Source organism: Protopterus annectens, chromosome 4.part0, assembly GCF_019279795.1.
Source record: "Protopterus annectens isolate FY-2018-M chromosome 4.part0, PAN1.0, whole genome shotgun sequence".
NCBI classification, from domain to species: domain Eukaryota; kingdom Metazoa; phylum Chordata; order Ceratodontiformes; family Protopteridae; genus Protopterus; species Protopterus annectens.
The window spans coordinates 832,733,864-832,756,136 of record NC_056733.1 but is presented as its reverse complement, the minus strand read 5'-3'; the positions used below and the strand labels follow the sequence as shown (position 1 = coordinate 832,756,136).

Genomic DNA, 22,273 nt, shown 5'->3' with positions numbered 1-22,273 from the left:
AGAGGGAGAGAGAAAGAGAAAGAGAGAAAGAAAGAGAGAGAGAGAGAGAGAGAGAGACTCTCTCTCATTTGACATAATGGTACTACGATTAGGATCAGGTTCTCTGTCCTACACTCACCAAGTACTAAAATATGCTGAGGTTTCCCTGCAACCCTCCATAATGAAGAACAAAATATCAGTAACCTTTGAACAGATTAAATGTTTATTTTTACAAAAGTAATGTGAACTTATTCTGTGACTTCAGCTGTTCTCAACATACAGCCCTCATAATGAAGGAATACACAACCTCCAGAGAGTGGCAGAAGAAAAACTGTTAACCCCCCCAGAAAATGCTAAGGATTTTCTTCCGTCTGTTTCTCAGAGTATGTACATCCTAGTGGAACAAAACCTTCTACATCTCCTGAACTGGTGAGCGTACAACCACCTAATATATCAGTGACATTATGTGAAGAGACCATTCCTCTCAAATGACCAGAGTTTTGCCTCATATTTTTAATTTGTTAATCATAAAATTTGTTTTCTGGCAAATCATTGAAATTTGAAGTCACTAAATAATGACATATCTGAGTTTCACAATTCATATCCTTCGGAAAATGCATGGTAATGCAAAAAGTACAGTTGTGTACACTTACCATAAATGTAGATGTTAGAGTGTATTCACTGTTGCAGTCATTACATTTGGGTTATCTGCTTGCAGTAGCCCTCAGTCAGACTGATTAACAAAGTCTTTGGTCCTACGTCAGTTACTGTCTTCTTCCGTGACGTCAAGTCATCAGGGGTACAAAATATGCAGCAGACGTCATTACATCAGTTTTTCTTGTCCCAGATTTCAGGTGCCCCCCTAATGGGAAGCAATTAAATCTATAAATATATAAGGTTATACCTCCAACAAAAAAGCAAATACACCAAAAATATTTTAAGCATTGAAAAGGAGAGAAGAGATATAGCCAAAAGAAGTCAGGGGGGCTGGAGGGAGGGTAACCAGGACTGCAACAGTGAATACACTAACATCTACATTTATGGCAAGTGTACACAACTGTACTATGTTCTTCATGTTTCATTGCTGTAGTCATTACACTTGGCTAGATTCCCAAAGCTAAGGATGGGAGGAAGAATTTAGATAGCATTAGGACCAGCTATAAGACCCTGCAAAACTGCAGTGGCAAAGCCAGCTCTGGATTTAGAGAAAATTGGAAAATGGTAATGCTTGGTGAATGTATGTACAGAACTCCAGGCAGCAGCTTCAAGATTGTCCCTGGTCAGTACGCCTCTGAGCAAGGCTGTAGAGGTAGATGCAGCCCTGGTTGAATGGGGTCTGATCCCCTGTGGGATAGGTTTTCCATGGTGCTTCTAGCAGAAATTAATGCAATGGCCTATCCATTTAGAGATGGTTTGCTCCGAAATAGCCTTCCCCTCTGTCCCTGCAGCAAATGCCACCAGCAGTTGTTCAGATTTCCTTTGAGGTTTAGTCCTGTCCAAGTAGAATCGAAGTTGTCTGTGCAGATCTAAGGAGTGCAGCATCCATTCCCCTTTGTTCTGTGGATAAGAAAGAAGGTTGGCAAATGAATGGACTGATTAAAGGCTACAATGAATACCACCTTTGGCATGAGAGAGAGATTGGTCCTGGGGGACACCCTGTCTGCATAAAAGATGATGAAAGTCTCCACTGCCATAAGCGCCTGTAATTCAAATACCCTTCTTGCTGAAGTGATGGCTAAAAGGAAAGCTGTTTTCCAAGAAAGGAATTTTTAAATCTGCCGTAGCAGCTGGCTCAAAAGGAGGAAGGGTGAGTTTCTCCAATACAGAGTTAAAGGTCCCAGGCTGGAGCTCTTCTGGGTGGTCTTAAATTTTTGGCCCCTCTGAGGAACTGCTTGAGCAGTGGATGAGAGAAGATGGGAGGTACTGTGTTATAATAAGCTGAAATAGCTGAGGCATGAATTTTTATTGAGGAAAAAAAAAAAAGACAGGCCCTTGTGAAGCATCTCAGTTAAGTAATGTAAAATATGAGGTAAATTGGGCACTGCTGTGCTCATCCCTTGAGATGAGTTCCAGGCATAGAATCTTTTCCATTTTTCAGCATAAGATTTTCTAGTATTATACCTCCTTGCCTCTAAAATGACATCCATCATTGGTTTACTGAGGTATGGTAAAGGAGAGCTTAGGTAATTAGCCAGGCTGCTAGGTTCAGTGTTTGAAGCCGAGGGTGCAGAATCTGATTCTCCTGCTGAGACAGCAGGGTAGGAGTCTGAGGCAGGTGCCATGGGGCCAACAGTGACACACTGCGCAGGAGGGGGTACCAGTATTGGCGTGGCCAGTCTGGTGCAATCAAAATCATCCTTGGTTTGTCGTTTGACCTTTAGTAGTACTTTGGAGAGCAGAGGCAGAGGAGGAAATGCATTAACATATAGGTTTTTCCAGCTGAAGGACAGAGCATCTACTTTCCAAGCTAGTCTGTAGGGAGTCCTTGCGCAAAATCTTTCCAACTGATAGTTTTGGGAGGAGGCAAACAGGTCTATAAATGGGCTCCCCCATTTGCTTGTCAACATGCTGAAAATCCTTGGTTCCAGTTTCCACTCGTGTGGGTCCATGAGGGTTCTGCTTAGTCCATCTGCCAGTGTATTTAGTTTTCCTGGCAAGAATGGAGCTTGTAGATGCACTTGGTAGCTCAAGGCTGTGTTCCACAATGCCAAGGCTAGTCTGCAGAGGGGGTAAGAATGTGTACCCCCCGCTTGTTTATGTACCACATAACAGTGGTGTTGTCGGTCTTTACCATTAACTGTCCTGGAAGAATGTGGTCCTTGAAGGCTGTCACAGCATTCTGTACAGCTAACATTTCTTTATGATTGATGTGAAGGTGCATTAAAATTGGGTTCCAATTGCCCTGAATGCACTTCCCTGCCAGGTGTGCTACTCATGCATATAGTCTGATGAGTCTGTTAGGGTTTGGGCGGCAAGGGGTAGTGTGAATGGTAGTCCCTTGTATTGGTGGCAAGCCTCTGCCCAACAAAGGAACTCTAGGCGTAGGCAAGGAATGAAAGGAATCATTGCTTCTAGATCCTGAGAATGTTAACACCATAGGCTTTTTAGATACCACTGTAGTTTCCTCATATGCAGTCTTGCATATTGGATTTAAAGAATGCAGGAGGCCATGAACCCCAAGGCTTGTAGTATTTGCCTTGCAGATAGGGTTTTTGTGGCCACTTGAAGTAGGTTTGTCAAGTGAATTTGTTTCTCTGGCATGAGGAAAGCCATCTGGGAAGTTGTATTCAAGCTTGCTCCCAGGAATATAATTTGTTGACAGGGTACCAGGTGTGATTTCTTTTTGTTTATGGTGTACCCCAGACAAGTTAGCACCTTTTGTACAAAAGCCAGATGATTCAAAAGTACGTTCTGGTTTTCTGCCTGAATTAGACAATCGTCCAGGTATGGGTATATTTGAATATTTCTTTGCCTGCAAAATGCAATGACTGGAGCGAAGCACTTTGTGAATACCCTGGGCGCAGTAGATAAGCCAAAGGGCAGTGCAGAGAACTGACAGCGCATTTAGCCGTCTTTGAAGCGTAGGTATCTTCTACAAGACTCCCTGATTGGGATGTGCAGGTATGCTTCCTTTAAATCTAGTGTTACCAACCAGGCATCTTTGCTTAGCATAAGAAGCAACTGGTGAAGAGTCACCATCTTGAATTTTGGAATCACCAAAAAGGTGTTTAGAGTAGACAGGTCCAGGACAGGATGCCATGAATAGTCTTTTCTGGGTACCAGGAAAAATCTTGAGTAGAAACCTTGTCCCTTTTCCTCTTCTGGTACCAAATGAATAGCCCCTATGCTTGAGAGAGTACTTGCTTTTGGGCCTCTGCCCACTGATTTGGAGGTAAATCTGGCCAACCGCTTGGAGTTGGTAATGTGTGGAAGTGAAATCTGTATTCTTGGGACACCATTTAAAAGCCATTTGTCCTGGGCAATGAGTCCCAGTTCTTTGCATGAAGTGCAATCTTTCCCCCCAACGTAGTCAGTTGAGAAGTGCTTGGAAGTTTTACAGAGAAGTCATTGAGACAGTTTACCATAGGGGGAGTTTTATTACTCCCTGATTTGGAAGTGGAGGCCCCCCACTGCTTAGTTCTGTGCGTCCACTGGGACTGAAGCCTGCGTGCTCTGCTGGATCTGGGTTTGGACTGAAGGACTGGAAGAGGCAGGAAAGGACCAATTCTTAGAAGGCTAATGCCCAACTAAATCTCAGTGGTTGTACTTGTAAAAAAATCTAACAGTTTGCACAGATTTAGCTTTTTCCTCCATCTTTTTAAGAATAACTTCTGCCTTGTTGCCGAACAGGCGGTCCTGATTAAAGGGAGCATCCAGTAATTTTGCTTTAACATGATCTGGCAAGGATTATTCCTTAAGGCAAGCATGCCTTCTAAATAAAGACCTAGTTACTACAGCCCTGCAAGATGCCTCTAGTGAATCAAAACCACATTGCAATGTATGTTTACCAACTTGTACAGCAGAATGCATTAAATCCTGTAAAGCCTTATTTTCAGCACAATCAGGAGTTAACATAATTTTCTGTTTAAGCAATCCAATAATATGCTGCTGATACTTTAACATATTAAACTGACAATTCAAGGCCCTAATGGCTAAAGTTGTATAAGTGTACACCTTCTTACCCCATCTATCCACTGCCCTGAAGTCTCTATCAGGGGGAGTAGGATTTTTGGCAGTAGTAGCTTTAATGCCCTTGGGTCCCTGTGAAACGGTTTCAGGATCCGCAGTAGAATTTTTGAAAAGGAACTAGTGAGAGTCAGGAACCCTGTAATATCTACCAGGTTTTCTGGAAGCAAGAGGTAAAGAATCAGGAGCCATGCTAGATTCCGAAAAGGCATCAACAATGTCCAGTACAGGAGGTATAGCTAAAGGCCTGTGCTGGGGCAGGAGTAAGAAATCCCCAAGCTTCTTTTCAGAATCAGAGAAATCCTGACTTTCCCTAACAAAAATGCTCCGAGAGTATGATAGGTTACACCAAAAGAGAAATCCTCCTGGGGCAGGGGGAGCAGAGGGAATAGAGTCCTCAGCGTCTGAATCCTCATAGGTAGATAAGGGTAAATCCTGCTTATCAGAGGAAACAGAAATTTCAGAAACCTGGTCAAGTATCATAAGCAAACTCAGTCCTAGGTCTCTTAAAGGGGGAAGGTTGGCTTCCCCTGATTTAAATAAGGTCTTCAGCCATTCTTATCATTTAGGTACAGAGGCCTGACCATGTGGTCTGGGCGTCAGTTTTCTAGGCATGGTTTGAGTTTTAGGCCTTGAAGGCGGCGGCGTTGGTTTAATATGCAAGTCAGTATGCCTGAATACTCCCTCAGAAGCCGGTGCCTGCACAGTGGCTCCGGACCCATATAAGGTACAGACATCCACAGGTTCCACAGTTGAAGCATCTCGCGGCATACTGGACTTCGAATGGGTCTCAGTAGAGGCTTGCGAATCTGAAGTAGCGGGTATCAGGGGCTGCAAAAGCACCTCACTGAGTACTGGCGAACTGGGCGGTCTGTGTCTGTTTTTGCATTATTTCAGAATGTCGGTAGTTGGATGGCTTACCGAAGACATATCAGGATAATTAAACCGAACACCAAAATATTTAGAAGCGCAAATATACCAACGACAGATAGTTTGTGGTATAAATAAGGCACAAAGCCAACAGCGAGGTACATCATGGTCAGGGGCTAGGCAAGAAATACAGTACGAATGAAAATCTTTAGGAGGTATTTTGCTTTCCACAAGAAATGCAATTATTTACTTTTACTGACATTGGTGTACTTCGCTTTTAGTTCAAGACTTTGGTTCTGAAACTCGAAAACAAAAATTTCAGGAGTTAGCTGACCGGCACTTGTGAACTGCTTCTGCTTCGGGAACAGATGGCAAGAAAGACAGATGTAATGACGTCGGCTGCATGTTTTATACCCCTGACGTCAGAGAAGAGACAGCAACCAACTTAGGACCCAAGACTTTGTTAATCAGGCCAACTGAGGGCTACTGGAAGCAGCCGACTCAAATGTAATGACTGCAACAGTGAAACACGAAGAACATCCTGTGATTCTATCAACTTTCAAAGTTTACAAGAACATTTTGACTACTTCCAGAACTCTTGTGCTTCGAGGTTGAAAAGTATGCCACATACAGAGATGTAGTGTTACAATAGCTGCTTGGTTCTAAAACTAAGATAACTGCTACAGAACACAGACTGAGTGTATACACACATGCAAATGGCACAAGTTATACAAATAGAAAAAGTCTAACCAACAAACAAATGTGTGTTAAAAACCTTATCATTTTGGACCGTTATGATGCAAAGAAAAAAAGCAAAAGATTTAAATACTTCAATTTGCATCACCATTACCGTGTTTCATTCATGAATTTCGTAGGGATCAAAAAATCCTCAATAGGAATCAGTTCTGGTGGGATCTTTTCCAGTTTCTTCAGCCTCTTCTTTAAACGATCTTTCACTGCTTGCTCTCTTTTAGGATCAGCTTTCTTCTTTTTTTTAGGTTCCGCTCTGCAGGCAAAATGTATTGAAAATGTTACAAATAAGGAACAGTATACACATTTAAACTTTATTATATTGTGGATGGTAATTCTGGACTAAAGGGAAGAAAGTACAGTTTTGTACCTACCATAAATGTAGATGTCCGATAGGTATGCATCTGCAGTCACAACAAATGGGTTGTCCTGCCTCAGGCAGCCCTTCGGTCGGCCGTATTCCAAAGTCTGGGTCTGGCCTCGACTGATGTCGCACTTCACCCAACGTCATAGCTCCTGGGGTATAAAGGCATCAGCCGACGCCATTTTCCTCAGTGTTTCTTGCCCCAGATGCCAGGTGCCCTCTAGGAAGGCTAAATTTGGATAAATGCTGAAAATTCCAAACAGTAGCAAACAATATATATATATATATATATATATATATATATATATATATATATATATATATATATATATATATATATATATATACATATACACACACACACACACACACATACATACATACACACACATACATACATACACACACATATATACATACAAACAAATACACCATAATAGATTCCCCCAGCTAGCTGAAAGAGGGGTAAGCACCCTAGGAATACCCCAGAGGGAAGGAGGGTAATCTGACTGCAGATGCATACCTATCGGACATCTACATTTATGGTAGGTACAAAACTGTACTATGTCCTTCAAGGATGCATCTGCAGTCATAACAAATGGGTAGAATACCATAGCCAAACTGGGGGAGGAGGCACTAAGATAAAGATGGTGTAGTTAAGATCCCTTGTAAAACTGCAGTTGCAAAGCCTGCTCGGGATCTGGAGTATAAAGGAAGATTGTAATGCTTGGCAAATGTATGCACGGAGCTCCAAGTAGCAGCTTCTAAAATGTCTTTGGTAGCCACTCCTCGCAGAAAAGCTGTAGTGGTGGCTGTAGCCCTTGTGGAGTGAGGCCTGATATTTTCAGGAGTTGTCTTTCCATGAAGAGAGTAACAGAATCGAATGCAATTTCCTATCCATTCTGAAATTGTCTGTTTGGAAATTGCTTTTCCTTGCACTCCTGTTGCATATGCTACCAGACGCTGGTCAGTTTTTCTGCTGGTCTTAGTTCTGTCCAGGTAGTAGCGCAGTTGTCTATGTACATCTAAGGTGTGTAGTAGCTTTTCCCCCCTGTTCTGTGGGTTAGGGAAGAACGTAGGTAAATGAATAGCTTGGTTCAAGGATACCCTGGATACCACCTTTGGCATGAAAGTAGGATTGGTTCTCAGAGACACTCTATCCTGGTGAAAGATAAGGAAAGGCTGTACTGCCATTAATGCCTGTAACTCGGATACCCTTCTTGCTGAAGTGATTGCTAGAAGGAAGGCAGTTTTCCAAGATAAGAACTGTAAGTCTGCTGATGCAGCTGGTTCAAAAGAGGGAAGTGTTAATTTTTCCAGCACAAAATTGAGATCCCATGCAGGCAGAGGTGGTTTCCTTGGAGGTTTTACATTTTTGATCCCTCTTAGAAATTGTCTGAGGAGAGGTTGAGAGAAGATAGGAGGATCCATGTTGTACTCTGCTGAAATTGCTGAAGCATGAATCTTAATGGAAGAATAGGACAGGCCATTGTGGAACAGTTCTGCTAAGTATTCTAGGATGTGTGATAGGTTTGCAAGCGTGACATAGGTTCCCTTTGATGCACACCAAATGAGGAATCTCTTCCATTTGGCTGAGTATGTTTTCCTTGTGGAGGGTCTGCGAGCCTCCAGGATAATGTCCTTGACCCTCTGAGATAAAGCAGGTTGGTTTTGTTTTATGCAATTTTCCAGGCAGTTAGCTGCAGCGTTTTCAAGTTTGGATGCAGGGTCTTGTAGTTGTTCTGTGTTAGAAGTAAAGGCCATAGAGGTAGAGCCCATGGGTTCGTCAGAGACATGCTTCTCAGTAGCGGATACCAGTGTTGCCTTGGCCAGTCTGGAGCCATCAGAATTACGTTTGGCTGTTCCTCCCTGATCTTCAGTAGAACTTTGTACATCAATGGGAGAGGTGGGAAGGCATAAACTGTCAGGGCCTTCCAGATGAAAGAAAGGGAGTCCACCCTCCAGGCTTGTGGGTGGTATTCTCTTGAGCAGAATTTCTTCAGTTGGTGGTCGAGTGGGGAGGCGAACAGGTCTATTTCTGGCATTCCCCATTTGTTTGTTATGGTTTTGAAGATATCTGGATGCAGCATCCATTCGTGAGCATCCGTGGTAGTTCTGCTTAATTTGTCTGCTAGTGAATTCTCTTTTCCTGGTACGAATCTGGCCTGCAGTTGAATGTTGAGATTCAGGCCTAGGTTCCACAGCTCCATTGCCATCTGGCATAAAGGGTAGGAATGTGTGCCTCCCTGTTTGTTGATGTACCACATGACTGTGGTATTGTCAGTCCTTATCAGCAGGTGTCCTTGCTGAAGGAATGATTTGAATGCCTCTATTGCGTGCTTCACTGCCAGCATCTCCTTTAGATTTATGTGTAGATTCAGCTGGTCTTGGGACCCTAGGCCTTTGATACACTTGTCTTCATTGTGTGCGCCCCAGCCTAGGTCTGAGGCGTCCGTGGTGATGGTCTGCTTTGGTTGTGGTTTGTGGAAAGGCAACCCTCTGTTGGTCTGGCAGGCCTGAGCCCACCACAGGAATTCCTTTTTCAGGCATGGAATGATTGGTATCATGGTTTCTAGACTGTGTCTGTGTTGAGACCATACATTTCTTAGGTACCATTGTAATTTCCTCATATGCAGTCTGGCATGTGGTATCAAGATTATGCAGGATGCCATGTAACCCAGGGCCTGCAGGACTTTCCTTGCAGTAAGCTGAGTTTGTCTTGTCAATGCCGTGAATTAGACTGGAAGTTGTTTTTGTTTTTCTTCTGTGAGAAAAGCCATCTGAGTTATTGTGTCCAGTTCTGCACCCAAAAATGTTATCCTTTGGGATGGCACTAGTCTTGACTTCTGTATGTTGACTGTGTATCCCAAAGCTTGCAGCAGTTGTATGACATAGGCCAAATCATTTATTATTTTTGTCTTGTTGTCCGCTTGTATTAGGCAGTCGTCTAGGTATGGGTAGATTTGAATTCCCTGAAGCCTGCAATGTGCAATTACTGATGCCAGGCATTTCGTGAATACTCTGGGCGCAGTAGATAAGCCAAAGGGCAATGCTGAGAATTGATAATGCTCTGATCCTGCAAGAAATCTGAGGTGTCTTCTGCAATCTGGTCGTATAGGGACGTGCAGGTATGCCTCCTTGAGATCTAGAGTCACCAGCCAAGACTCCTTGCCCAACATGGGAAGAAGTTGCTGTAGGGTCAGCATCTTGAATTTTGGTACAATGAGATATGTGTTCAGTGCGGACAAGTCGAGAATAGGCCTCCATTGAGTTTCTTTTCTTGGTACAAGGAATAGTCTGGAGTAAAATCCTTGGCCTTGTTCCATAGATGGTACCTTTTCTATTGCTCTCATCCTTAGTAAGTTGTTGACTTGTTTTAGAGCCTCTGACTTCTGGCTTGGTGGAAGGTTTGGCATTCCTCTCTTTTTTGGTAAAGTGTGGAAGTGAAACCTGTAGCCTTTGTCTATTGTTTGCAAAGTCCATTTGTCTCCTGTAATGCAATGCCAGTTTTTTGAAAATAAAGCTAACTTTCCGCCCAAGGGTGCTTCCAATTGTTTCCTGGTAGGCGGAATCAGAGCCAAGTCATTGTGTCTGTCCTGTGGAAGTGGTTGCAGTCGCAGCTGTGGAGGCACTCCTCTGGTTGTCAGGTTGCCACTGATGGCCCCTGTAGGCACCCCTTGATTGACCTCTGCCTCTTGGGCGTCTATTTCTGCCTCTGTGTTCTGGTGGTGTCTAGAAAGGACCAATTCTTTGAAGGCCAATTTCTGCTGTACCTCGGAGGTTGGACCTGCAGAAAATCCTTGACTGTTTGCACAGATTTTGCTTTTTCTTCCACTTTCTTTAGTACCTCCTGTGCAGGGGAGCCAAATAAACTTTGTTTCTCCATAGGGGCATCTAGGAGTTTAGACTTAACATGGTCTGGCAAGGATTGCTCTTTTAGCCAGGCATGCCTTCGAATCACTGCTCCAGTCATAGCTGATCTAAATGAAGCCTCCAGTGCATCATAGCCACATTTTAAAAAAATGATTACTGACCTGCTGAGAATTGTGTACCAACTCCTGAAGGGACTTACGGTCTAAAGGTTCAGGAGAGGAAAGCTTTTTATTCAGCTGATCTAACAAAAATTCCTGGTACTGTATCATGTGAAATTGACAGTTTAAAGCCCTGGCAGAAAGAGTAGCAGATGTATAAACTTTTTTACTCCATCTCTCTAATGCTCTTGATTCTCTTTCAGAGGGTAGGGGTTTTTTGGCAGAGGCAGCTGCAACACCCTTGGGGCCCTGAGAAATGGTTTCTGGGTCTGCAGCGTGGGCCTTGTACAAGTGGAAATGACAATCCGGGACCCTGTAATATCTGTCAGGTTTGGCCGGGGGAAGAGAATCAGGGGCTGAACAGGCATCATTGTATGCATCATCAACAACTGATAGTACAAGTGGTATGGCTAGAGGCCTATGCTGTGGTAAGTGTAAAAAAGTCCTTAGCCTTTTCCTAGAATCAGAAAAATCCTGACCCTGCCATTGGAAATGTTCCCTCATTGAATGTAGAACTTTCCCAAATGAAAATTCTTCTTGGGGGGGAGGCAGAAGGAATGGAGTCTTCTGCATCTGAATCCTCATAAGGTGAGTATGGCCCTTCCTGATGGTCTGATAAATCTGATCCATCCGAGGAATAGTCAGAGGAGAGAGGTTCAGGGGGTTCAGTCCTAGGCCTTTTTTCAGGAGGGGGTTGTGAGGCCCTGTCTGGGTGAGGTTGGGATCCCCTGATCAAAGAAATAAGGTCCTCAGCGAGGCTGAGAATCTGAGAACTTGAGGAAGGTCTGTGAGGGGGAGCTTTTGTAGGTAAGGCCTTGGAAAGTTTAGCTGCTTTAGCCCTGGAGAAGGCCTTAATAGACATAGAAGCAGGGGGTCTAGCTGCCCCACGTGCAGGAGTAGAAATGTCCAACGGAATGGTGTCGGACAATTCTTGTGTGCCTGCTTCTTCGGTAGGAATTTCTGTAGCCGACTCAGCCGGGGCCTCTGAGGCCTCGGTCGTCGGAGATATGCTTGCGGCCGAAGGAAGAACCGAGGAGTCTGTTTCAGCCGAAACTGACACTCTCGCGGTAGGCCTAACCGTGGTTTCAGCCGAAACCGCGGGCCGCGAGTGTCGGTCCTTTTCCTTGCGTTTTTTAGCTAAATGAGTATTTGGAGTCTCCGACGGCATTTTATATGCAAAAGCGGGACCAAAAAACTCTTCTGCAAACTCCGACCGACGTCTAAGTGTCCGTCGGTTGAAGGAGGCACAGGCTAAACAAGCTGATAAGTCGTGGTCTGGGCCTAAGCAAGGAAGGCAGTAAGAGTGGAAATCCTTATGAGGTATTTGTTTCCCACAAGTTAAACAATTATTTACTTTTTCTGACATCGGCTGAGGCAAGAAAGAGTCCACAACGGGGTACTTAGCTTTTTTTAGAAGTCTTCGGTAGCTGAAATCTCTGGATCTGACCGACCGGCACTTGCGAACAGCTTCTGCTTCGGGCACCGCGCGGCAAGAAAGACTGGGGAAAATGGCGTCGGCTGATGCCTTTATACCCCAGGAGCTATGACGTCGGGTGAAGTGCGACATCAGCCGAGGCCAGACCCAGACTTTGGAATCCAGCCGACTGAAGGGCTGCCTGAGGCAGAACAACCCATTTGTTATGACTGCAGATGCATCCTTGAAGGACATCAATGAAATCAGGCTGTCGCCCTCATCTAACCCCTCACTGCATTCTTATGCAAACACACGTAGATGCACAATTCAAGGACTGGTGATGCTTTATTACGACTCTACTGACAAAGTATACTCTGCAATGCACCACCCTAGCAAACTTCTACTGGCATCCCACCTCCCCCATTACTTTTTGTAACCTAACTCTGTTCTAATCCCTCAGTTTCCCAAGCCAAAGCAGTGGTCCGACTCTGTAAGCACTTCAAATTATTATTATTTTTTTTACATCTTTATAAACACAGGAATAGCCAAATTCTGCACTGACAAAATGTTGTAGTATACATGAAATAGTCACAAATTAATTTAGTTAAACTGCTGTGAAGCAGGTGGGAGATAGTAACACACACAACTAATCGTGTAGTTGACTGTATTAAGTAGAGATGAGCAGTGGATGTTGGGGAAAAAGCCCCACAAAGATCTAGTTACCTGCACCATTTAAATGCAGTCTCTAAACAGCATGCTTCATCATTCAAGACATCATATGAACTAGACTTTTGTTGAAATGCCCCTAGTAAACTCTCCTCTCCCCACCATCCGTACATACCTTACAAACTTCAGTGCCCCAAATATTTAACAGTCACAGACAACTTCAATTACATAGCGGACATTAACAGTAGCAAGTGCTGTTTTACATTTGCAAAACATCTTTTTTGAAGGAAGAATATGATTCAGAATAATTTACTACATATTTTTTTTAAATCAGCACCATGAATGACAAACCATGTGATGATGGAACAGGGAACTTTTCTAAAGCAAATGGAGAAACTGTTCAGCAAAATTAGGTTTAGTTAAGCTGGCTCAAAGGGATGCAGGGTTTGCTTCCAACCTAGTTACCAGTTGCTGGAGTTTGATTAAAAAAACTCTCTGTGGCCAAAGGGCCAGTAGGAGAGAATGGTGCAACATAGCTGATGGCTAGCTCTCTCAATCCTATGGAAAGGGTATAGGATCCTCGAGCTGAATCACATAACCCTGCTGGAATTACAAAGCCTGCTAAAGATCCGAGTGTCTTGTGTGTAATCCTTGAAATAACACAAAATGTAAGGGTGATTTGGGGGAAATGTATACAAACTCCAACACAATGGTATTTCTGGGTATTTCCCCTTTCTGTAAGGTACACTTATCTTAGAGTGAACATACAAGTAGCAGAGTCATGTTTACTGAATTAACTGCTCTGGAGGTATAAGATTAAGTTTCAGATTTATTTAAATTTTAACTGGGTAAGTGAACTGGTAAAAGCCCATTTTAGCCATGATCCAGGTGTTTTACCCAGAAACTGGTTTTAATTTCATATTGTCGGATGAGGCACTCCTGTCAGGGAATTGGGTAATACAGTACACCAAGTCATGCTCCTACATCAGTATTAAGTGGCAAAGGAACCCAACAGAGATCTGCATCTCACACCTTAGAACAAGGATACAATCTACTAAACAGAAGACCCCCCCTAGCTGCCAGATGGGTATTTGAGGATCATATACTACCACAGCACTGCACCAAAAGGGGCATCAGTTCTGGTGTGCTTGAATATCAAAGGAGGACAGAAATAAAGAAAAAGAAAATGTCCAACTAACTCTGTGGTATTGTAAGACAGAGCACCGACTGTAAGCCACATGTCTAGAGTTTGATAAGCTGCTCAGGTGCTGGAGGAGTTTGGTGAGGTGGTGATGGTGGGAATGAGGAGCCTGTGTCTGTGTGTGTGGGGGGTGGGGGGCACCACATTACTATTTCATAAACATCATTTTAGATATGGCTAGAAGATGCTACTTAAAAAGCCAAAACCATGTGGAACACCTCCACTCTACCACATGACAAGAAAAGTACAGTTGTGTACAATTACCATAAATGTAGATGTTAGAGTGTATTCACTGTTGCAGTCATTACATTTGGGTTATCTGCTTGCAGGTAGCCCTCAGTCGGCCTGATTATCAAAGTCTTGGGTCCTGCGTCGGTTGCAGTCTCATCTTTCATGAAGTCAGGTAGTCAGGGGTATAAAGCATGCAGCCGACGCCATTACATCAGTTTTTCTTTCCCCAGATGTCCGGTGCCCTCATAATGGGAAGCACTTTTATACAAGGTTACACCTCCAACAAAAAGCAAATACACCAGAAAGCTTTAAGTATAGCAAACAAAAGGAGAGGTATAGTCAATAGCAGTCAGGGGGCTGGAGGGAGGGAGGGAGGGTAAAGTACAGTTGTGTACATTTACCATAAAATGTAGAGGTTAGAGTGTATTCACTGTTGCAGTCATTACATTTGGGTAATCCCTGCTGGCAGGTTGCCCTTAGCTGGCCTGAATTCCAAAGTCCTGGATCCTGCGTCAGCTGCTGTCGCCCCTTCCCTGACGTCAGGGGAATAAAAAGATGCGGCTGACACCATTTTATTTAGGTTCATAGGTTGGTACTGAGCTATCTGCCCGAAGGCATACATTAGCCCAGCCACGTTGTGCGGTATTCACCGCCCCTTTAGTAGTTCCCTGGACCCTTGTACTAGCAAGTACAAGTACCCTTGGCCCCTATCTAGTAGTGCTGCTGGTGTGATCCCCGGTGTGAACTTTTGTTACCCATTCACTCATAAAGGTTCCTCTTGAAGAGGGATAATGAGGGGCTCTGTCTTATGTAGATCGGGACCCTGTTCCATAGTAAGGGAAGTCTCTGCGAAGGGATTCTATACCTCCAACATGTTCTATTCATTGTTGTGTTGAGGTTTACATCCCTAGAGTGTGTAGCTCGAGTAGATTTGGTTTTGCTAAGATGGAGCATGTTCAACAATTCTGGGTTGGACATGGCTCTGTACGTTAGACAGAGATCGCCTCTGAAAAAGTGTTATGCAACAGAGAACAGTCTTAGCTTTTTCAATCGTGCTGCATAGGGCAACTGTTTCAGGCCTGTAATTCTCTTGGTTAGGTACCTCTGTGGTCTCTCCAGCTGCTGGAGAGGTCTAGCCAGGTACATTCCAATTGGTGCATTGTACTCAGATGGGTCACATAGAAGGATTTTCTAACCACTTCGGCAACATGGTTATCAAAGGAAAGCTGACTATCTACTTGGGTCCCTAGATCCCTTATTTCTTCTTCAGATTTCAGGAGATTACCTCCTATGTTGTAGTTTGCGGTTTTTTTTCCAAAGGGGATTACTACGCATTTTTTTGCATTTCGCTTGAGACCATGGCTTTGATACCATGCATCAGTCTCATTTAGGCCCTTCTGGAGGATCTCCATGTCGGCCAGAGACTATTATAGCACAGTTTGCAGTCGTCAGCAAACTTAGTCAGCCACAGCCCTTCCGTGCTTGCCTGTACTTCTGAGAAGTATATGCCAAACAGGAGGGGCCCCAGGACAGAGCCCTGAGGCACACCACTCATTACTGGTCTGGATTCGGACATAGATCCTGCTACTCTTACTTTATGGGATCTGTCAGAGCCAGTTTGCGATCCATCTTGTGACATAAGGGTTTATGCCCAGGCTGGTGAGCTTATCAATAATACCCAAATGGGGAATGGTGTCAAATGCTTTAGCAAGGTCAGGGTAAGCCGTGTGTACCTCCTTTCCCTTATGTATAGCCTGAGTAACTGTCTCAAAAGAAATCCACCAGATTCGGGAGGCATGATCTGCCCTTGACGAAGCCGAACTGCGTGAGGTCCAGCAACTGGAGGTTCCCAATCTCTCCATTTATGAGTTTCATAATGATTCGCTCCATAGCCTTACAGATCAGACTGGTCAGGCTTATTGGTCGGTAGTTCCCAGGGTCAGTTGTAGCCCCACCCTTGTGTAGCGGGACCACCGTTGCAGTGCGCCATTCTCTGGGCATATATCCTGTGGAGAGGCTGAGACTGAACAGGGTATTAAGATGCGGGGTTAATTCCTTTTGGAGCTTGCGTATGACCCAGCCTGGGACACCATCTGGTCCCATGGAGGCAGTGTTTTTAGCTTTAGATAGAGCCTTGTTAACCAATGTATCAGTAATAACTGGACTTACACAATCCCCTGGAATGGTAATAGGCCCTGTAGGTGGTGGTGGTGGTGGGGGGGGACGGACGAACGGACTTTGCACTGAACCAGTCAGCCAAGATGTTGGCAATGTCAGAAGGGTCAGTGTATTTTGTTCCATTTTGTACTAGCTCAGAACAGACCTGAGCGTTGTCATTTAGGTTTTTGACGTAGCCATAGAAGGCCTTATAGTTATCCTTGGCAACTTTATTTTCAAAATTAGCTTTAGTTGACTTGATGAGGGCCCTCAATTTCTTACTAATGCTGATCAGGGATGATTTTTCTACTTGAGATTTGGCCTTTTTTTGTACAAGTCTCCTCCTTTTATTTTAAAGTTTGCTAATGGCCGGTGTCCACCAGACTGGTTTCTTCTTGCTTGAGGAAGGAGTCTTGGTTTTATTTGGGATAGCACGGTCCATGCAATCCTGAAGATGCATATAGAGTGCCTTGGTGTAGGATTCCGCATCCTGGATATCGTTATCCTTCTGCAAGGGAACAGTGAAGCTTTCCACTTTGGATGCAAGTAGTTTGAAGTTTGCTTTGGAAAGGTTTTTGACTATGTTTTTTTTGAATGGGGGGGGGGGGGTGGAGGGGTGAGGATGTCCAGGGTTATCAGTTTGTGGTCGGATCTGACCAAGGAGGGAGTGATAACGGCTGTGGTACAGTGTGCGCCCATATTTGTGATGATTAAATCCAATATGTTGTCCCCTCTAGTGGGAGAACATACTAGTTGTTCAAGGGCATTTGAATTTATAAATTCTATGAATCGCTGAGCATAGGAGTTGGAACACTGGCAGTTCGCCCAGTCTATACCAGGGTAGTTGAAATCACCCAAGATTATGGTGTTTGGTAGGACCTTTATATTTCCCAATGTCTCAAGGAATGCAGAGTGAGCATCTTGGGACATGGTGGGCAATCTATAACCGGCTAGGACTTGAAATGTGGTTTTGCCTGCTGATAGTTGCGCATGGATGATCTCTGGGGCATCATGCTGCGCTACTAACCTGGAGATATGGGTATCCTTGATGAAAATGGATACACCTCCGCCCTTTGTACTGCGATCCAGTAACTGAGGCCGGAAGGTATGATATGAATTGTAACCTGGCAGTGCTGGGGTGCTCTCTTGAGCCTTGAACCAGGTTTCCGTCACTGCACAAACATTGATTTTCTCCATGCTGAGGAGAGCCTTGAGTGTGTGCATTTTGAGGTTGAGACTTCTGGCACTGAGTAGCATTACCCTTAGTTTTTGGTTACCTGTGCTGGGTACGGTGGTTGGTCCTTTGAGCCTTGCCTAAAAAAGGCACTATGGGGACGACATGAGCTTTGGCCAGTATTCGAAAATCTAGGTGTGACAGGTGCAACCCATCTCTGGCAAAACAGCGAGGCAGGTCTATCATGTCATCCCAGGCAGACAGACACTGGATCCCCTTAGAAAGACACCAGAAGCTTAGCCAATTGTTTAAATTGATCATTTTGTCTTTGTATTGTGGTATCATTGTAGGTGAAGGTAGTATGCTACTCAAGGTCAGGGTCATATCAGCTTGGGCTACATGATCAGAGAGCTCCTCAATGTCTCTTTTCATGTAGTCCAGGGAGGTATGTCTTAGATCATTCACACCAACATGTACAATGACAGCGTCATACTTGTACTTGTTCTGGAGTGACCCAAGTGCTTGTGTTATGTGGCGGATCAGAGCACCCGACAGGCAGCTGACAGTAACCTTCTCCTTGTTCAGCCTGGTGAGTGGGACATCCGTGTGCCTTACTATAGAGTTTCCTATTACTAGCGTGTTAGGTATGGTGTTTTGCCTTAAGGGCTGTTGTGAGGCACACTGCTGAGGTGAATTGTGTGTTTTCTGGCTTGTGTTTGGGGGTGCAGGTTGCTTGCTTGTCTGCTTTGGAGGGCACCATTTCTTTTTCAGATTGGTACCTAGTGCCTCCGAATATGTTTTTGTGTATTTATGCGTATGTTTTGCCGGTGCTTGTTTTGTAGATTCATGTGTGACAGGTGGTGTGATGCAAGTGTGTCCCTTATCCTCTTGACTGTCTGTTACAGTCATGGGTTGAGAGCGCTTACCCTCCAGTCTGGCTGTGTATTTGCATCTCTCAAGTGTGTGTCTAGAGGTAAGAGAAGAGGGTTGTCTGTATACATGAGGCAGTTGTGACATTGCCTCAGGATGCCCAATTCCACCAGATGAACTGGAGAGTACACCTGAAGCTGACCTCTGGACATGCTTTGAAGAGTAAATTGAACTTAAGTCCTGTGGACGATAGAGGGTCTTATGCTATATTATAATAGTGCTGTCTAGGAAATTTGGAGAATAATAGGCTGTCTAGGAGATTAGGACAAGTGCTGATTTCTGTTTTGCAAGTGCTGCAATAAGAGCAGCTGATCTGAAGCACTTGAGTTGAGGCTTGCCTAGTTCCAAGAGAAAATTTACAGCGCAGACTTTGTGGGGCCGGGAATAGTATACCCAACTAACTGGCACTGCCTGACGCTGCTCTGTGCACAAAACCGCGCAAAAAAAAAAAAAAAAAAAAAAGAGTTGCAGGGTTTTTCCTCTAGATAAGTGAGGAAAGCGAGTACAAGAGCTGTTTTTCTCTAAGCAAGTGAGAAAAGTACAAAAACTGTTTTCCTCTAGGTAATGAGGAAGATTCATAGGTTCATAGGTTGGTACTAGGCTATCAGCCCTAGGGCCTATAGAAGCCTAGCCATAACAATTCCCTGGCTATTTCTTCCCACATTATTTACTTTCCTGGACCCGTCTAGCAGGGCGACTGACATGATCCCTGGGGTGAATTTCCTTTCTAATGAATAAAATAGTAGAAATAAATCTGTTTCTTCACGTAGATAAATGCACCAGCACTACGACAGTATACTTCTTCTTAAACCTATAACTTTTTATTGAATACAATTTTAATTGTATTCAATAAAAAGTTATAGGTTTAAGAAGTATACTGTCGTAGTGCTGGTGCATTTATCTACGTGAAGGAACAGATTTATTTCTACTATTTTATTCATTGGTTGGACTGTTTCTCTATTTCGTATTATTTGGTGAATTTCCTCTCTCCCATCCAAACGTCAAGGTTCCTCTTGAAGAGGTCCAAAGAGGCACTCTGCTTGACGTGTATGGGCAATCTATTCCAGAGTCTGGGGAGTCTCTGGGTCAGGAACCTATCCCTCCAGCATGTTTTGTTTATTGTGATGACGAGGTTTAGATCCCTGGAGTGTGTAGCTCTGAGGGATTGGGATTTCTTTAAGTGTAGCATGTCCAACAGCTCTGGGTTTGACGTGGCCTTGTATGTTAAGCAGAGATCGCCTCAGAGTAGACGATATGCGACAGAGTATAGCTGGAGTTTAAGGCATCTGCTTTAGGCCTGTGATTCTTTTAGTGAGGTATTTCTGAGGCCTTTCCAGTTGTTGCAGATGTCTTGAGAGGTACATACCAAATGGGGCGTTGTATTCTATAATGGGTCTAATGAGGGATGAGTACAGTGGGACAATGACCTCCTTTTTTCTGGATGAAAAGCCCTTCGTGATGAGGTGTGCCACATAGAAGGATTTCCTGACTGTTGTGGCGATGTGGTTATCAAAGGTGAGACCACTGTCCACCTGTGTCCCCAAGTCTCTTATCACACTTTCTGTGTTTAGTGTACTGCCACCTATATGGTAATTCATGGATACATGTTTTTTCCCAAAGGGGATAACAATACATTTCTTGGCATTGAGCTTGAGCCCATGGCTCTGGCACCAAGCATCTGTTTCTGTAAGGCCCTTTTGTAGAGTATCCACATCATCTGGGGATTCAATAATGGCTCCCAGTTTGCAGTCATCTGCAAACTTTGTTAGCCAGAGTCCTTTAGTGTTGACCTGTACTTCAGAGAAGTAGATGCCAAACAAGAGCGGCCCCAGGACTGAACCCTGAGGTACTCCACTTGTCTGGAGCTGGATTTGGAGTCGGCTACTTTTACAGTGTGGGTTCTATCAGTAAGCCATTTAGCAACCCATTGGGTGACATAGGGATTAATACCCAACTTAGTAAGTTTATCTATGATTCCAGAGTGGGGGATGGTGTCAAAGGCCTTGGCAAGGTCTAGATAGGCTGTGTGGACCACCTTACCCTTGTCCATGGCTCTGGAGACTGATTCAAAGAAGTCAATCAGGTTCAGGAGACTAGATCGGCCCTTCACAAACCCAAACTGGGTGGGGTCCAGTGTTTGAAGGTTGCCAATGTCTTTGTTTACAAGTTCCATGATAATACGCTCCATGGCCTTGCAGATAAGGCTTGTCAGACTGATGGGACGGTAGTTTCCGGGATCCAAGGTGGATCCCCCCTTGTGGATTGGGATACCTGTAGCTCTGCGCCACTCAGTGGGCACGAAACCTGAGGTGAGGCTATGATTAAACATGACACTTAGGTGAGGTGCCATTTCATATTGTAGTTCATGTAGTACACAGCCCGGGATGTCATCTGGTCCCATGGATGCTGTATTCTTGGCTTTAGAGAGTGCGTTTTGTACCTGTGTGGCCGTTATTACTGGAATTTGGCAATCTTCCGGTATTGAGATGGGGGTGAAGTTGGCACTGAATCGATCTGCCAGGATATTGGCAATATCCTTTGGATCAGTATATTTATTGCCATTCTGTTTTAGCTCAGAGCAGATCTGAGCATTGCCATTTAGATTCTTGACATAGTTATAGAATGCTTTGTGGTTGTCTTTGGAATCTTTGGCAATTTTATTTTCATAACTAGCTTTGGAGGATTTTATGAGGCATCTCAGTTTCTTACTGAGGCTAGTAAGGGAGTTTTTTGCATCCTGGGATTTTCCTCTTTTCTGCAAAAGTTTCTTCCTTTTGTTGTAAAGTTTGTTTATGGCAGGGGACCACCAGATTGGCTTCCTTTTTTTGGATGAGAGCATTTTGGTTCTATTTGGGATGGCACGATTCATGCATGAGTGGATGTGCTCGTACAGTGCCTTAGTGTAGGATTCAGCAGTTGAACTTTCAGTTCCCGTCTGCATGGGTGTCATGAAGTTGGTCACTTCTGACTTGAGTAGCATGAAGTTGGCTTTGGAGAAGTTTTTTATGGTGGTTTCTTTACTGGGGGTGGGGGTGGGATGTGGATGTTAAGGGTGATTAGCTTATGGTCAGACCTGACTAACGAGGGGTGACCATAGGTATGGTGCATTGATTTGCCATGTTGGTAATGACCAGGTCTAGCATATTGGAGCCCCTGGTGGGACTATGGATTAGTTGATCCAGGGCGTTGGAATTTATGAATTCCAAGAACCGCTATGCAAAGGTGTTGGGACATGAGTAGTTTTCCCAGTTAATGGCAGGGTAGTTAAAATCACCCAGTATTAGGGTGTTTGGTTCTATCTTAATATTTTCCAGTATGTTTAAAAAGGTGTAGTGAGAATCTTGGGGTATGGCGGGGGATCTGTAGCTAGCTACAATTTGGATTGCAGTCTTACCTAGTGTTAGTTGCACTTGGAGAATTTCAGACACATTGTGTTGGCCAACTATCCTGGTGGTGTGAATATCCTTGGTGAATATTGACACTCCTCCACCTTTAGTGTTTCGGTCCTGGTTTGGTGGCCGAAAAGTGTGGTAAGAGTTGTAGCCTGGTATTGCAGGGGTGCTCTCTGGAGCCTTGAACCAGGTCTCAGTTACTGCACAGATATCGATGTTCTCCATTTTTAGGAGTGCCTCGAGAGAGTGCATTTTGAGGTTTAGACTTCTAGCATTACCTTCAGATTTTGCATGCTTGTACCTGTTACGTGGTGGTTTTGTCCTTTGAAGTTTGCCTAAAAAAGGCACTATAGGGGTGGCAAGAGCCTTAGCCAGTAACCTGAATCCCAGGGGCGACAGGTGCAGACCATCTCTGGCAAAGCATCGTG

The 22,273-nt window shown here is 44.2% G+C and overlaps 1 protein-coding gene across 1 annotated transcript in view; it reads right to left on the bottom strand.

The window, feature by feature from the left end:
- Positions 1–22,273, bottom strand: part of MRPL40 (mitochondrial ribosomal protein L40) — a 94,311-nt gene that overhangs the window by 38,427 nt on the left and 33,611 nt on the right. The window contains exon 2 of the mRNA XM_044068776.1: positions 6,386–6,541. Coding sequence (XP_043924711.1) covers positions 6,386–6,541 — 156 coding nt within the window. The remainder of the gene's footprint in view (positions 1–6,385; positions 6,542–22,273) is intronic.